The following is a 17,561-nucleotide window of genomic DNA, read 5'->3' as shown; positions in this document are numbered from 1 at the left end:
AAATTCATTGTACTATAATAATTGTTATATCTATTAGGCTAGTGCATTAATTCGTGTTAACTTATCCATCGTCATTAAATTTTTAGTTTAATATATGTACAAATGGCTCGTATAATATTAAAATATGCTAATCGTATTACGTGATAACCCTCACGATCATATAGAAAAATATTTAAGTTTATTCAACTAAGAGTTATTTAAACATTTAAAAGCTTATAAATTCTATCTTTAAAACTTATATATCGGTTTTTATTGAGATCACTAAAATTTCTAAATAAAAAAGTTGCCTTTCTCTTTTGCTTTTGCTTGCTCGCTCTCATTTTCTCATCCACTAAAAATTACAATATTCGAAAAAGACTTTATTTTCGGAAATTAGTAATAAAAATATGCTTATTTTATAAGAAGAATAATGTGACATTAATTTTTGCTTATCTCTGAGGTACTCTGAGACTGCACTACTAATATATTCTATATGAAAAATATAATAAAATCAATGATTAATAATTAAAAGTGAATATATAATTATATTATATATATATATATATATATATATATATATATATATAATATTGATATAATAATATATATAAAATATGTATTTACTTTCATATTTCTTCCTGTCAAATGAATAAAAATTTTTTTATATTCATTTAATTCAACTTCCATTGCATTAGTAAGTTTATCTGTCAGAAAGTCGTTTATCTAAAATAGATTAATTTGATATTCAACAACAATAAATGAATTTATGTCGCATTATAATTATTTATTTTACATATATGTATACAAACGCATGCAATTTTTACCTTTTTGAGTTGTTCCTTGAAAGACACATGATTAATAATAACAGTAAATGCTACATACTCGCTAATTTGTCTAGAACAGTAAAACAATAAATTTATTAATACACGCATAAACTGTTCAATGATAGGTATATATTTATGGAGAAAACTGTATTACTTGGGTTTTATATTCTCAAGATTTTGTAATGTAAAGTCGAGTACTACAGGATTCCTCGCATGCTTCGCGATAGTAAGAAGAAAATAATTAATATAATCTTGATCGGAAAAATCTTTTAAAAACATAATCGATGTTGTACTATCATTTTTTATTAGATTTAAATAGTCTTTGATAAATTCTGAATTCTCAGGGCAAGCCAGAAATTTCAAAAATTTAGTTTTAAATTTTTCTTTTCCCAGATAATATACTCCCCACCAAGGAGAATCTTCATTGCTAAGAGAATGGAACAATACTTTTAAACCTTGACAGTATGTCCATTCTTTCCACCATGGCAAGAGTCTACGAGATTCAACAAAAAATAAATTGTGTTATAAAAGTTTTGCACATATTAATCTTCTATTTTAATCAAATAATTTATTAAACATTGAATATACAGTATCGGTCAAAAATATATCACCTTTTTTTGAGGATAACTTAATTCAAAGTGTACATATTTAATTAATTTTTCTTAAGTTGCTGTGTTTATTATTTAATAATAAGCCTATTGTTAAGCAATCTATATACCCTATTAAAACATGTGTGACTAGACAGAAATATATACACTTTGAATTAAGTTATTCACTTTGAGTTGTTATTGTCAAAAAACATAAAGGTGATATATTTTTGCCTGGTACTGTATATATCTACAAAACAATTAAATTAAAGTAACCGAATATACAAGAAAAATTACTTGTTTTTCTTGGAATCTGCGAGATGTTGTTCTAAATTATGACCGGCTCTTGCTATGCACGTGCGATCATCAAGAGAACATGCCCATTTTGCAGCCTCCAGTCTTAAACTAGACTGGTTCGAAGGAACTTCGTTGTATCCAAATTCTTCAAGCTTTTTGTGTAATAAGCGTCGTATTTTAGTCTAAACATGTATGTATATAATAAATATATATACATATATATATATTTACATATAAATATAAATATATAAATATATATATATATATATATATATGTATATATATACATACATATATATGTATATATATTTTTATTTTACATATAAATTTGAAAATTTTCGATTCATGGCTTTCATATTTTGCTACGTAGAAAGATATCTTGTGCAACGATATTTTGCATAACATTATGTAATTTGTATTCTCTATCTCCGTAAATATCTCAATTTTTTTCTAACAATATCTATTATATGTATAACCACATTTATACATATTTACACACAGATTTGCATTCTTCTTACGTGCATATACACACATGCTCTCTAAAAGTGAATCAGTGTATTATCACTGATTTACAGTGCTGTACTTATAACTGCTTTTCAGTGTTAAACTGTAAATAGTCACTGATTACAAGCAGTTATAAGTGCAGCATTGTAAATCAGTGATAATACACTGATTCACTTTTAGAGAGTGCTTCATACACACATATCCATATCACATATAAACATACAAAAGTGCCTACATATATATGTCATACATGTAGATACTATGTAACGTAATTTAATAACTTTTTAACTGCTTGTGTATTGTACATAGATTAATATATTTTTACTAATTTTCTATATCAAAATTAATCATATTTAAACTGTGATTAATACATTGGGCTGTTCTTCCAAAAACGATCATGCTCCGATTTGTGTCAAATTTTGTAAATAGATTCTTTTGAGGTACAAAAGAAGTATACGAGAATTATTTTTGGCGACTCGAAAATTAAGGCACTTCTTAAGTCCTTTTTCGTAAAAGTGAATATTACCTTTAGACAGCTTGTTCGAAATGACTTTGCTATATATTGTCACGGTCATATTCTTGATTATTTTGGTTACTACATATATATTGTATTATATTGTTTACATTACGCGAAGCGAGGTCTACACCACATCACCTTCGACCCTCCCTCCCGCAACCACACCGCTGGTAGACAAGATGGACCTCGCTTTACAACTTACAGCATATATCCATTGTGATTGAACTCTTCGCAATGCGGCCCCTACCGGCAGAGTGGTTGCGGAAGGGGGGGTCGAAGGCCCCCCCTTGCACCCCTCGCGCGCGCGCGCGCGTGTGTGTGTAAACATTTGTAAAATAATTGAAAATTTTTTTGTATATAACTTTTTAATAAACAATGATCGACGGCCAAAACTTTTGGAATGTTACCCAGGAGGATGACCTTGACAACATAAGTCAAGATCAAAGTCATACGAGCAGGGTCCCCTTTTACCTTCCACGCGAAGCGAGATCCACATCACCGCTGAGTCAGCGCGAAACGAGGTCTATTATTGTACAGTTTCATATAGGTTATTATTAAGTAATTATAATTAAGATTATTATTAAGTAAGGTTTTACATAGGTTTGCACCACCAATTAAAACTTATTGAAGGTTATTCAGGGTCATGATCTTGATCACATATATCAAGGCCAAGGTCATTGGTGAGGTTGCCGTCTTTCTAGATATTTACCGTTTCGAACAAGCTGTCCAAAGGTAATATTCACTTTTACGAAAAAGGGCTTAAAAAGTGCCTTAATTATCGGGTCGCCAAAAATCCTTTTCGTATACTTCTTTTGTACCTAAAAGGAACCTATTTACAAAATTTGACTCAAATCGGAGCATGAACGTTTTCGGAAGAATCGCCATATATTGTGCTGTTATTAAAAATGATAATATATATAATAAGAAATATGTTTAAAGAGTTTTAATATATTTAACATCATTGTTGACGTTATTATTTGTAATATTTACCTTGATATTAAAAAATCTTGCTTCCCGAAATAGAAAGACATTAGACAGATATTCCAAGGCTTTGAATGTAGGATGCCATGGTATGTAGTCTGTTTCTCGTTTTAGATATTTCGTAATATTCCAGAATACAGTGGAATTAAGTTGGTATGTTATCATTAAGTGAAAAGCGTCATCGATAATTTGTGCACGATTAAGAACATGTATTTTCGTGTAATTTTCAGAATCTAGATAACTCGCAATTCTTCGCCAGTTCTCAATATCGTAATTGACTCGATAATTTCCTACCGAAAACAAATAAATTATATCGACCATAATTTTTTCAAACGGATTTATCAATATAAGTATCTGTTTATATTTTTATATTTTACAGACACATACACATACACACACATTAACACAGATAAAAATATATTAAAAATTATAAATAAATAAAAAATCAGATTGCAAAATATTATAAATATGAAATTTTTTTGCACTAAAATTAAGTAAGTATAATAATTATACAAAAAATTTTATATAAATATCACTTTTTTAATTATGCAAATAATGATCAAATTGCATTATATAATAGAATCTTATATGGTATTATCTATATATTCATGAAAATATAATTTAGAACTATAATAAAAAAAGCCTTTTTATAATCATTCATTATATTTTGTCTTATGGTGGGTTATAAACATAGTTTACCCAGTAAACATTATTGAGAGGAAGAAGTCTTTAAGAGGACTTTTCGAAGACTTCATTAATTTTTTTTGAAAATGACATCAATAAGTCATCTTTTTGTAAGATGTCTTTCAAAAAAGCTCTTTATGATATCTACTTATGGATGTCTTTAGAGTTCGCTTACTAGAAACTCTAAAGACATCTATAAGTATACATAATAAAGAGTTTTTTAGAACATAATTTAGGTTATTATATATTAATTTGACGGATTATCTTGAAAGAAAAATAAAGAGGAAAATACAAAAAATAAAAATAGAAAAGAAGTAAAAATAAAAGGAAGGAAAGAAGAGCACATTAGGATAAGCATAAAATAATTTATTAAAAGTTGTTTTATACATTATAAAAATATATTATATATTATAAACGAATATCCGATCTCCCGCATGCTGTAGCATATGAGTTAAGGTTACTTCTTGTTTATAATTTTTATAATATACAGGGTGTCCCATTTAACTTGAGACATCGAAATATCTCGTAAAGTCTAAAAGATACGACAAAATGTTTCAAACAAAAGTTATAGGATTTCGAGAGTGACATCTGATGGTGACTTTGAATTTGACCTAGAGGTCGAATATAGTGGTCATTTGAAGGTCAACTTAATTTTTTTAAATGGAATTGCCTATTTTTTATTACATATTTTTGTAGCTTATCTCAAGAACTTTCCAAAACACTATAATTAAGTCAGTTTTCATTAAGTAGTTTCCGATTTTTGAGGCTTGAAATCATTTCTTAATTTTACATAAACCGTAAAATATCTTGTAAAATATTCATTTTTCGATTATTTTATCTTAATACTTTTATGTACAAAATAATGAGAAGAATCAATTGGTGTAAAGAAAACACATAGTTATTTTTAAGAAAAAATATGTAATTGTTAATTGCAAATTACATATTTTTTCTTCGAAACAACTATGTGTTTTCTTTAGGCTAATTGATTCCTCTCATTATTTTGTACATAAAAGTATTAAGGTAAGATAATCGAAAAATGAATATTTTACAAGATATTTTACAGTTTATGTAAAATTAAGAAATGACTTCAAGCCTCATAACTCGGAAAGTACTTAATGGAAACTAATTTAATTATAGTGTTTTGGAAAGCTCTTGAGATGAGCTACAAGAATATATAATAAAATATAGGAAGTTCCATTTAAAAAAATTAAGTTGAACTTTAAATGACCACTAAATTCGACATCTAGTTCAAAATCAAAGTCATCATCAGATGTCCTCCTCGAAATTCTACAACTTTTATTTGAAACATTTTTTCGTATCTTTTAGACTTTACGAGATATTTCGATGTCTCAAGTTAAATGGGACACGTTGTATAAAACAACTTTTAATAAATTATTTTATACTAATCTTAGTGTGCACTTTTCTCCTTTCTTCTATTTTTGCTTCCTTTTTATTTTTATTTTATTTTCGATTTATAAGAAATCAGATTATAATATTCTTTTAGATGTCATTTATGTGATGTCTTTTCTTCCTCTAAAATCAACGCATTAGAGAACTTATTGACATCATTATGTTATCTTCCAGATAGCATTGTCGGATGTTTATTTCTTAAACCTGAATACTTTAAGAACTCTTTTTGGTAACTTATTGCTCACTAGGTAAAATCATGTAGCTTGATATCATATATAATTTAGTAAAATATATTCGTAACCATTGAGAAATTACACAATACGCACATATGCACACAGACAATGCTATTTAATTTAATAATACAAAATATAATTTATTATAATAATAAAATGCATGTATGATTAAAATAACAAAATTTATCTGCAAAAATTAACATGTTAGATAAGTCGATTAAATTATCAAATAATAAATTTATTAATCAAATAAAATAAATTCTTATTCTTACATATATGAATATATATGAATGTACATATATTAATTATTTCTAATTTTAAAGAATTTGGTAAATGTTTACTTTATGTTACACAGCTCGAAAAATTTTTATTTTCACATATGCAGGATACATTCAAAAGTAATACACCGTTTGAATTTTGCGGCGGTCTCTCTTCGTTCCTAAGATATGCGATTTTGAAATTTTATACTTACTTGTATCATCTTTTCATTACATTCTAAATATGTTTATATTTTTCTGTTTACATTTACCGAGGTCATCTTTCTGAATAACTTTTAAAAAGTTTTAGCCGTTTGTTATTTATTAAATAATTATTAAAAAAAAAAATTTCATTAATAGAATATAATTTCATCACATCATGTATGTTTAAGGGGATGCCGGAGTCCTGTTTTACCGATAAAATGTCATATTTCATTTTTGTCCGAAATCATTTTATTAATTGTACAGAATAATAAATGCTCCTCCACGATTAAAGTACATACAGAAACAAATCGGAAACCTCCTGGTTTTATATTAAAAATTAAGAAAAAATTAAAAATTTACAGTTTTTTATCGGCTTCTGGGGTCAAATCGTAACAATATTTGCTTTGTATGTACAAAATAAGATAGGTTCCCGCAATAGATTGTATGAAGGAATATAAACTAACTTTTAGAAATGAATTCAGAAGCCTAATGGTAAATTCGGTAAATAAACCGAAATCTTTTTCATTAGGCTTGTAAACTCATTTCTAAAAGTTCGTTTATATTCCTTCATACAATCTCTAGCGGGAACCTATCTTATTTTATGCATACAAACTGCAAAACTTTCATATTAAGCAAATATTGTTATGACCTTTTTATGATTTTCAATTTTTTTTAATTTTTAATATAAAATCAGGAGGTACTTGCTTTGTTTCTGTATGTACTTTAATCGTGGAGGAGCATTTATTATTTTGTGCAACTAATAAAAAGATTTCGGACAAAAATGAAATATAACTTTTTATCGGTAAAACAGGACTCCGGCATCCCCTTAAGAAGAAATATAGGTAATTATGCATAAAAAGGGTTCAAAAATTTAAATTTATATAGAATTTAATACAATTTAATACAATTAAAAAATATCACAAATGTATGTGTACACACACACATACACACACACACACACACACATGCGGTGAGTGCATGGGTGGCCCCCCTTGCAACCCTTGCGCGCGCGCGCGCGCGTGTGTGTGTGTGTATGTGTACACATACATTTGTGATATTTTTTAATTGTATTAAATTCTATATAAATTTAAATTGTTTACCTTTTTTTTATTAGAATATTTATATTAGAATATTAATTAGAGATAGCAAACGTAAACAAAAAAATATAAACATACAAGTAAAATATAATATGAAACCGTGATAAACAAATGTAAACAAAAAATGTAAATATATAAATAGGATATAACGAAAAGATGACATAAAAGTATGAAACTTCAAAAGTGCATATCTCAGAAACGAAGAGACCGCCGCAAAATTCAAACGGTGTATTACTTAGGAATGTATCCTCTACAACATATGTAAAAATAAAAATTTTTCGATCTGTGTAAACTAAAGTAAACATTTATCAAGAATTTTATTGTGCATTTTAAAAAAAAGCTATTTAGCAAAATGAAAAGAAAGTTTTAGTTAAATATTTAATAATATAACCATGCCCAATAATGTATCAAAATAAAAAACACAATTTTATTGAATATTTCAAATGCATTGTAGACATATTATGAAATTGTAAAATTACATTACAATTAAATTTAACACGGAAGATATTAAATTTACTAGACATTTGTAAAAATTAATAACTTTGTTAATCAATATTGCGTAAGAAGCTGTATTTATTTTAATTACACAGGTCTGCGAGATTCAGTTACAAAAAGCAGAGTAGGTGAATCTGATAGATTTTGTGACGCTGAAAACGAATCTGGCCACAGAATTTCCTCAGCACGTTAGGTTTTTGAATAATTTGTGGTTGAATAATCCAAAAATCGCTATTTTGGCCAATTTCGTAAACTTATTGTGAGGAAACCAAATTTTTTGAAATATTTCTGTCAATGGCATCGTATAATACTCACTTTCATCTTTCAAATCCACTTTCGATTACCGCCGCACGATTTTTGGGCCATTCAACTACAAATTACTCAAAAACGTGACGTGCTGGTGAAATTCTGCTGCCAGATTTGTTTTCAGCGTCACAAAATCTATCAGATTCATCTACTCTGCTTTTTGTAACAGACAGAAGATCAAATTTCGCAGGTCTGTGTTATCATTAAAAATATTGCAAAATATTTATTATTTTACAGTAAATTATTTTGAATATGTGACGAGTGAAAGATCTTTTAATAAATAATATAGAAGCTTACATAATCAATAAAATAATATAAAATTTCCAATATGTACGATAAATAGTGTAAAGTGTAATAAATTTGTTGTATATTTACCAGTTTGTTGTATGTTGAATAATATCCAACCTTTCTCTTGAAAATAAAATTTCGTTTCAAAATACCAATTCAAGACTATATTACTTGTATAAGTAAAATTGTGATATGTCTGTGTAGTATATGTTACAGGTACGAGTAAGTAGTCATTCAGCGATGTATGTGCATCAAAATTTACTATCCGCATTTTTATCGATAATATAGGATCATCATAAACTCGTATTACTTCCACTATAGGACAATATTTGTAATTTATCCAATAATTCATTAGCTGTTTCATAGTAAATGAAATAATTTCAAACAAATCATTTGCTGTTTCACAGTTCATATTTGTTTTAGAGAGCATAAGGTTCTTCACAACTTCATGAAAATAATCTGGAGACGGATCGCTAAATTCAAAGTTAGTGGAAAATTTAATGTTATAAAATACAAACGAAAAGTATTATAAGGATTGTTAAAACAGAACGAACGAAATTTACTATATATATATATATATATATATATATATATATATATATATATATATGGTATATGTATATATAGGGGAGACCAGGGACAAAAGTAACATTTTTTGTATTATAGGTCACTAATTAATTAATTATATTACAAAAATAATAGAGCATAATGTATAGTTTTAATAAATATTTGAGATGTTTTAATCTATTTAAATTATAATTTAATTAGGAATATATGACAAAACTTAACAATTTTGAAAAAACATGTGTAAATGGCAGAACTAAATTATTTTTAAAAGTATGTGCGTAAATGGAAAGTATATCTTGAATATTTAATAACATTGGTAAAAAGGTAAAAAGGATTGTATATCGTTAGATAATAAAGTATGAAAGAGACAATGTACGTTTAAATAAAAATAACCGTAAGATTTGGAGCTTCTATGAAATCTATGATCCATAATCAATCATTCATCTTGTTTAGTGTTCTATAGTAATTATAGTTGTAAATTATAGTTGGAAATTATAGTTGTACAGAATATTACTTACTTTCCCTGTACATATATACGGATACTTTCCCAAAATATCTCTTCAGTAATCATGTTTTGTAACATACGCAATACACTGGATGCTACAATCACATAATTTATAACAGAATATAAATAAGATAATAGTTAACAATTATATTTATACATATAATTAAATATATTCAGAAAGATTATCATATAAATATAAATATATATATTCAGGGTGTCTGCAATCTCTTAGGAAAAAAAAACATAAGTAGATCTCGTTAAATCGAACTAGAAAGTCATATACTATTTTAAAATGCACCACGTAAAATTCGAGATAATAATTAAAAAAGATCGGCCAATGCGCGTGGCTAGAAGCGCGTGCCATCATGTTTCGGAGAATCGTCTACTTGCCCACTGACCTCTTCGCCGCGCGCCAACACACTCATCGCTCCTCCCCTCCCCAATCACCGCTTTGCCGCGCGCCGCCATTATGTTACAGTGAGACCGCCTTCGCCGTCGCGCACTTCTAGCCACGCTCTTTTTTAATTAATTTTTTGTTAATTATTGCATATATCGTAAAACAGTAAAGGACCTTCCTTTTTAATTTATACCAATCTACCTCCACACTTCGGGACTGTAAAAAGAATCAGACACCCTGTATAATGCCCTGTATAAAATTAAATTTTTTGTCAGTTATTTTGCGTATCTTTTTAAGTATTTATATTAAAAAATTTATGCATAATCAATTCTTAAATATATTTTCATACCTCTAATGTAACGGGGACTTTCAAAAGAACTTAGCGATGTATTATAAAGTGATGTATTATATTTTGTATCGAAATGAAGTGATTCGTGTTGAATTTGCACCACAAACAAATTTATCATCTGGGTATCTGGGATTGCCTACAGAAAATAATTTTAATGTATTTAATTAGTTAATATAAGATTTCGTACACAGTTATGCACTAGAATTGCTATTTTCTACGCTTATCTAATAAAATTTGTTCCTCATCTTATACTCTCTCACCCTCTCTCTCTCTCTCTCTCTCTCTCTCTCTCTCTCTCTCTCTCTCTCTCTCGTCTCTCCCCTTCCCTCCCCTCCTCCTTTCTCTATCCTTCTCTCTCAATCCCTCTTTTCCCTCTTCTCTCTCTCTCCCTCTCTCAGTCTCTTTTAAAATATAGAATAAATAATTAAAAAATTATATTAATAATAACAAAACTATATACACAATATAACATATAAGTTGAAAATTTTTAAAAATAAAGCATTATTCATAATATATTATATAACGGAATTATCTTATTACACAATTTCTATATTTATATATATGTAGCTTACTAGCTAATTATTTATAATAATTTCATATACAATATACATACAATCTGAACATGATTTATAAATAATATAATTTCCCTTTTACTCTATATAATAATTTAAAAATGTAATAATTGTAATTGACTTTTACAAATAGAAAAGAAATAAAAATATTTTATATTGTGTGTGTATGTTGCAGATTTATTTAAAAAATTAGCATTTAAAAAAACTATATTCTTTGTAAATATAAAATCTTTATAATATTCTAAAAAAAATTTGTAATATTCTAAAAAATTTATGCGTTTTGATAAAACTAAAATTATAAAGAGTTTTTGAAATATAGGATAGGTATAAAGATGTATGTACCACATTGTATATTATATTGTATATATTGTATATATACAGGGTGAGCCATTTTAATTAACGCACGCAATTATTTCGGAAACAAAGCATTTTAGAGAAAAATGTTTCAGACAAAAATTTTATAGTTTCGAGGGGGCCATAAGATGGTATCATTGGTTTGACCTTGAAGAGTTATTTGAAGGTCACATGAAGGTCACCTTCAATTTCTTAAATGGAACCTACTATTTGTCATTGCATATTCTTGTAGCTTATCTCGAGGGCTTTCCAAAACACTATAATTAAGTACCTTTTCGTTAAGTACTTTTTGAGTTATGAGGCTTGAAGTAATTTCTTAATTTTACATAAACCGTAAAATATCTTGTAAAATATTCATTTTTCGATTATCTTACCTTAATACTTTTACGTACAAAATGATGAGAGGAATCAACTGGTGTAAAGAAAACACATAGTTGTTTTGAAGAAAAAATATGTAATTTGCAATTAACATTTACATATTTTATCTTAAAAACAACTGTGTGTTTTCTTTACACCAATTGATTCCTCTCATTATTTTGTACCTAAAAGTATTAAGGTAAGATAATCGAAAAATGAATATTTTACTAGACATTTTATGGTTTATATAAAATTAAGAAATTATTTCAAGCCTCATATCTCGAATAGTACTAAATGAAGAAATACTTTATTATAGTGTTTTGGAAAACTCTCGAGAGAAGCTACAAGAATATGCAAAAGTATATAGGGTGTTTCATTTAAAAAGTTGGAGGTGACCTTCACGTGATCTTCAGGTGACTCTTCAAGGTCAAACTAATGGCACCCTCTTATGTCCCCCTTCAAGTCATAGAACTTTTGTCTGAAACATTATTTTATATCTCGCTTCGTTTTCAAAAAAATTGCTTGTGTCACTATAAATGCCCCACCATGTATATATAGATATATTTTTTTTAATTATTATATTATTTGCGAGTGAAATGGTGTGAGTGAAATGGTGACGAGTGAGCAGGTTTTGTCCTGAAGAATGTTTAAAATAACCTCATTGATGGTATAATATTCCAAAAATGTGACAATAGCCTTGTTGAACCAAAAGGATGACGACCAAAGCGGATTTTCATAATAAAAACATTCCTGTACTACTTTATCTGCTACGAAGAGGGCTACTTGGACATTCTTTGCAATAGGATCTAAATTCTCATGGAAGATAATATCTGTTTCTCTAAAAATAAAAAATAATGCTTTATAGAATGCTTATATATGTTGAAAGTAGTGTTTGCAAATTTATAACTAAATAATTCTGAATGAATTAACATATTAGATATATATTAATGTTTTATTTATAATATTTGCGCGTAGCAATATTCACTATGAAACAATATGATACTTGCTTCCAATATGTATAAAAAAAATTTATTAAATTTGGTCTATAAAAAATATAAAAACCTTAGTATAACGTCTTATTTAATTTATATTTTTTTTACAATTCATAATATATATGATAATTAATATGATATATTATTATTATTTTTCATATAAGTATACAATAAAGATAAGTAAACCGTTAGATATGTTTCTTTCATTCTCTTATATAATTTTGTATATTTTCTAAAATATATTTAAATAATTAAATAATATTCTAAATATTTTAAAAATAATATTCTAAAAATGAACAAAGAATATGTAGATAATATTTTAAATAGAATTATCATTTTCTTAATTTTAAAAAATATATTAATTTTTTTATATTTTATTCTTTTTATTATATAGTTACCTATAAATGACGAGATTCTCATTTATAATATCTTCGTCTTGAAAATCCATAATTACAACATGATTTATTTCCCAAGTTTTATTCAGGCGTTTCAATTTATTAAACAAATACGGCGTGATATTTTTAGCAACTTTATGTACAAGTACGCAGTACGTTCTACACCCCGTATTAACCTTGACACTTTCATTTATATCAGAATGGAATAATATATCATTCAGAAATAGAAGATATTTAGGCATATCAAGCGTAGTTTCAAAATGTATGGTCATCATGTTTTTATCAATTATTTCTATTTCTTGTATCGGCATATTTGATAAAATAGCATGGCGATAATGTTCTGGCGATAATGTTTTGGCGATAGATATCTTAAAAGGGACTGTTGAAGTTTCGAGAAAATGTGGAAACAGGTTTGAGGTTCCAATTGCATCAACATACGTTGCCAACCTATCATATATCGAAGTAAATTAAAGGCTAATAAATTTTTGCCAATTACATAGAAATAAAAATTGAAACAAACAGAAGGTACGAATTGTAAGGAAAAAGAAAATATATATACACAATGAAAAAGAATAATGTTAAATCAATAACATCATTGTAATTGGAATTTAGTTTATTATTTCAATAATATTTTATTAATTAAATGAATACGCCATGTATTGAAGTAATAAAATAAATTCTAATTACACTGATGTTGATTCAATATTATTTTTTTCTCAGTATATATAATATTTGTTTACAATACTTCTTTGCTACTTGTATATTATACAGTAAATAAGATATTTTTGTAATATTTTAACACAACGTGAGTACAAAATGTTTATTGTAGATGATACAAAATCAACAATTAATATTTTAATATCAAAAATTTAATGTGCTTATATTCCATAAAACTGAAAAAATTTCAATGTAAAAAGAATACTATAATAGGAACTTAATTTTAATTCATTTATTAATCCAACTATTCAATGCATAATTTTATGTACGTTAAAGAAATTATATATTTTAGTGATGATTTATTACATGAAGTACAAATATATGTTTTTAATTATTAACGAATATTATTGCATAAATAGTGTGTTGTTTTTACATTTTGAGTTATAGGTTTCTTAAAATATTAGTAATAAATTTCCTAAAGTATAATATTACGAAAATAAACGGTATAAGAAGAGAGACGAAAAAAGATGGAAGAAAGAATTGAATGTTAACATTTCAAATTTGAAATAAACAATTTTTATAAGAACGTAAACACAAAAAAATTCTTGTTATAGTTCATGTGATACCTAACTCCTTGTTAATCATATTATTCAGAGCTTGAAAATATTTCGAAATACTGTTGGAATATTTGAGTTTGCCGAATTATTAACGACGAGATTGTAGGGCATATTATTGAAAAAAATTATTTTACTTATTTTAATTAAATTAATTTTTTTGCAATTTATTGCAATAATTGTAATAATAATGGTAATAATAAATAAAGCAAAATTTACAAAACTCGTTACTAATATCTTAAAAACGTATAATTATAAACGAAAATTTTTCAAATAGGTATCTATACAAATGTCTTTTTAGAAAATTTTTTGATCAGCAGGATGCAACATACCAAGATTTGACTAGATCTTTAACAAACGCGTTGAAATTGCTATATATTTAATATCTTACCAGTTACTTACCATTGTTCATTTCTGTCGTAAAAGATTCTTAAGTCTTTAATACTAGTTATGATATTGACAAATGTTAATTTCAAGATGTAATTTCCTGATGGTAGCTCATCGTTGAAAAGATACTCGACAATCATATGTTTATATGTAGATTTATTTGTTGGTTTATAAGCGATCCCTTTTTCGTAATTGATCTTAGGTGGATCGTTAAACAGCATTACTTCAGTTATATTTGTTACCTTCGAATACAGTTTAATGCGTCGCGTTGGTTTAAAAATCTCAATATTGATACTGCATGTACCGAAAAAAGTATAATTTCCAATGTATGATGTAAGCATGATGTTATAATGTTTTGGTACTACATATCTTGATTGATTGGAGAGTTGAATTGTCTGATTATCGATAAAAGTTGCAACGGCGATGAATGCTAAACCGCTACATAATATTAGTTTTAGAAACATGATATTATACTTTTTATCTTAGATATCTGTAAAAATATTATTCTGTTAGAAAGAATAAACGGATAAATTAATCGTTGTCTTTATTATAGTTTAACGGAAAAAAGAAATTAAAATAAATATATAGAAGTGAATTGTTAATGACTTACGCTTTATTGGAGATATATCACAAATTATATAAATGTATGTTCCCTTATAATAATATTAACTTCAATAAATCGGTGTTTTATCCACTCTGTGTAACGTGGAGAAGTAATGTAGGGACACAGTTATGAGCTCTTACTGTTTCGAGAAACCTCCAAGGACTAACAACACTTGATACACGACATTATAATAAATACGTATGTCATATAAACACACAACTTCTGAGATCGTTAATAGACACCTTGATCGCGAGAAAACGTTATACATATAATCACACATATATACACAAAATTTGAAATATAAAATTTAAGAAACTTTTATTTCGGGCGGGCAAATGAAAATTGACTTCTTTTTTTAAGAAAGTTATCTCTTTGCTGATTGTGTGTGTTCGTGTGTGCATATAGATACATTTCTGTAATGCATATATGTATAGAGTATAAATAATATTCGACTTATAAATAATTGAACAGAATTATTAAAATTAAAATTAAAATTAAAATTAAAATTAAAATTTATACATATTGAAATGAATTCCATTGAAAATATAAAAATGGATTCTGAGAATATTTTTTTGAAAATTAAGATTATTATTATATTCCTTGTAAATACAAAATACACATTGAAGAAAAATTTAAAATCAAATTAAATTTTTTATGTACAGGATGTTCGGAAATTCTATCCACAAATTTTCAGAGATTGTCGGGGGCACCATAAGAATCATTTTTTGCAAATGAACCTGGGATCGGAAACGTGTCATTACATCGCTACGGCATACGGAGTGTTCGAAAGAGTCGGGACCTCGAAATATCACAAAAAATAGAAGTTTTACAAAAAATTGTTTCAAACAAAAGTTGTAAGGTGTAAATAGGTCTATTTACTGGCGCCATGTGTTTGACCTTGAATGGCGTCGCCAAGGTCTCGAGAAGGGCTACAAGAATATGCAATAAAAAGTGGAGGGTTCCATTTCAAAAATTCAAGTTGGCCTTGTGATCGGTGTATGCTTGCACTCGCATGTCCGCTCAGCTGTAGTTGCGTGTTGCTGGCGTATGCACTCTGGCAACAGCCTGCGAGAGCTAAGACGGTTTTAGTAAAAATCTTGTGTTCGCGTAGTAAATTAACAGTGAAAATGAAGTATACTCTGCATGAATATACGGATATGATTGTGGAATACGGGCTAGCGGGTGAAAATGCTTATCGTGCGGTCGCAATTTACGTGGAATGATTTTCCGGGCGTGCGAAAACTAAGTGGACATACAATTTTACGTGTTGTGCAATAATTATGTGAAACTGGGTGTCGTGCATAATATCGGAATAACCGGTCCAGCAGTGCGTCTTCGTGTACGAGATGAAGAAAGGATTCTTGAAGCATTTTATGAAAATCCTGGAACTAGCGTGCGTCGTGTGGCACATGAATTTGGTTTTTCGCGATACATCACGCTTTACGTGTAACGGATTACGCCCGTATCATTACCAACGTGTGCAACACATTTTATTGAGGGATTTTAAACCACGGATCAATTTTTGTGAAGGTACTGTCATCATTAATTTTTTACATTTACGATACATTCAGCGTACAGTAACGGCATTTTGAACAATTTTCACATTAAATTGAGAGTGGAATAGGCCTATGGGGGAAACCACTATAAAAAAAGCGCACCATGCTATCTACCGCAAGGTGGTGTGGAAATGATAGTGCATCATTTTCTCGCCACTAAAAGGACGGGTCATTTTTCGGCGCGGTATTGCGATATATCGCACATCACCATCATGTCTCGGAGAGCGATCCGCCCACCGCTTCGCCGCGCGTCTAGTATAAGATTACAGTGGGACAACTCTCGTCGCCGCGCGCTTCTACTCACGCAGATTGGCTGATATTCTTTATTTAATTTTTCGTTAATTATTGCGAATATCACAAAACAGTAGAGGTCCTTCCTTCTTAATTTGAGCCAATCTACCTTAATTTTTTAAAATGTCTGACACGGTGTGGCCGTGCTATAGCTCGAGCGGTTGAGCGCTTCTTTCATTCGTCTGATTTCAATAATTAATATTTCTATTATTGTTGCAAAAATCGTTACATGGAATAGGACTTCTTTATTTAATTTACTGCGCTCTACCTCCTCACAAGTGCGTGAGGTAGTGCTCAGGGA

At 28.0% G+C, this 17,561-nt stretch overlaps 1 protein-coding gene across 1 annotated transcript; it reads right to left on the bottom strand.

Annotated features, from left to right (window-relative positions):
* Positions 1–650: 650 nt before the first annotated feature.
* On the bottom strand, positions 651–15,602 carry LOC145971843 (aminopeptidase N-like). Its single transcript, XM_083099902.1, has 12 exons — positions 15,420–15,602; positions 14,825–15,299; positions 13,155–13,598; positions 12,422–12,602; positions 10,482–10,617; positions 9,749–9,830; positions 8,751–9,136; positions 3,699–3,979; positions 1,688–1,869; positions 958–1,296; positions 804–873; positions 651–683 (listed from the first exon to the last, which is right to left on the bottom strand). The coding sequence occupies exons 2-12, from the start codon at positions 15,271–15,273 to the stop codon at positions 651–653; spliced, it is 2,583 nt and encodes an 860-aa protein (XP_082956028.1). The 5' UTR covers positions 15,274–15,299; positions 15,420–15,602.
* Positions 15,603–17,561: the final 1,959 nt, after the last annotated feature.

Source organism: Camponotus vicinus, unplaced genomic scaffold, assembly GCF_025532165.1.
Source record: "Camponotus vicinus isolate PSW18456_S1 unplaced genomic scaffold, iyCamVici1.0 SCAF_5, whole genome shotgun sequence".
In the NCBI taxonomy this organism is placed as follows: domain Eukaryota; kingdom Metazoa; phylum Arthropoda; class Insecta; order Hymenoptera; family Formicidae; genus Camponotus; species Camponotus vicinus.
Note: the sequence above shows the minus strand (reverse complement) of the source record. Positions and strands in the feature narration are given on the sequence as shown.

Bases quoted from the DNA above. Each gene is read 5' to 3' on its own strand.
- LOC145971843 (XM_083099902.1), bottom strand. From the start codon at position 15,273: ATGTTTCTAAAACTAATATTATGTAGCGGTTTAGCATTCATCGCCGTT. The intron at 13,599-14,824 runs GTAAGTAACTGG...GATATATGATAG, and splicing joins TACGACAGAAATGAACAATG to GTTGGCAACGTATGTTGATG. The intron at 684-803 runs GTAAAAATTGCA...ACTTTCTGACAG, and splicing joins TCAAGGAACAACTCAAAAAG to ATAAACTTACTAATGCAATG.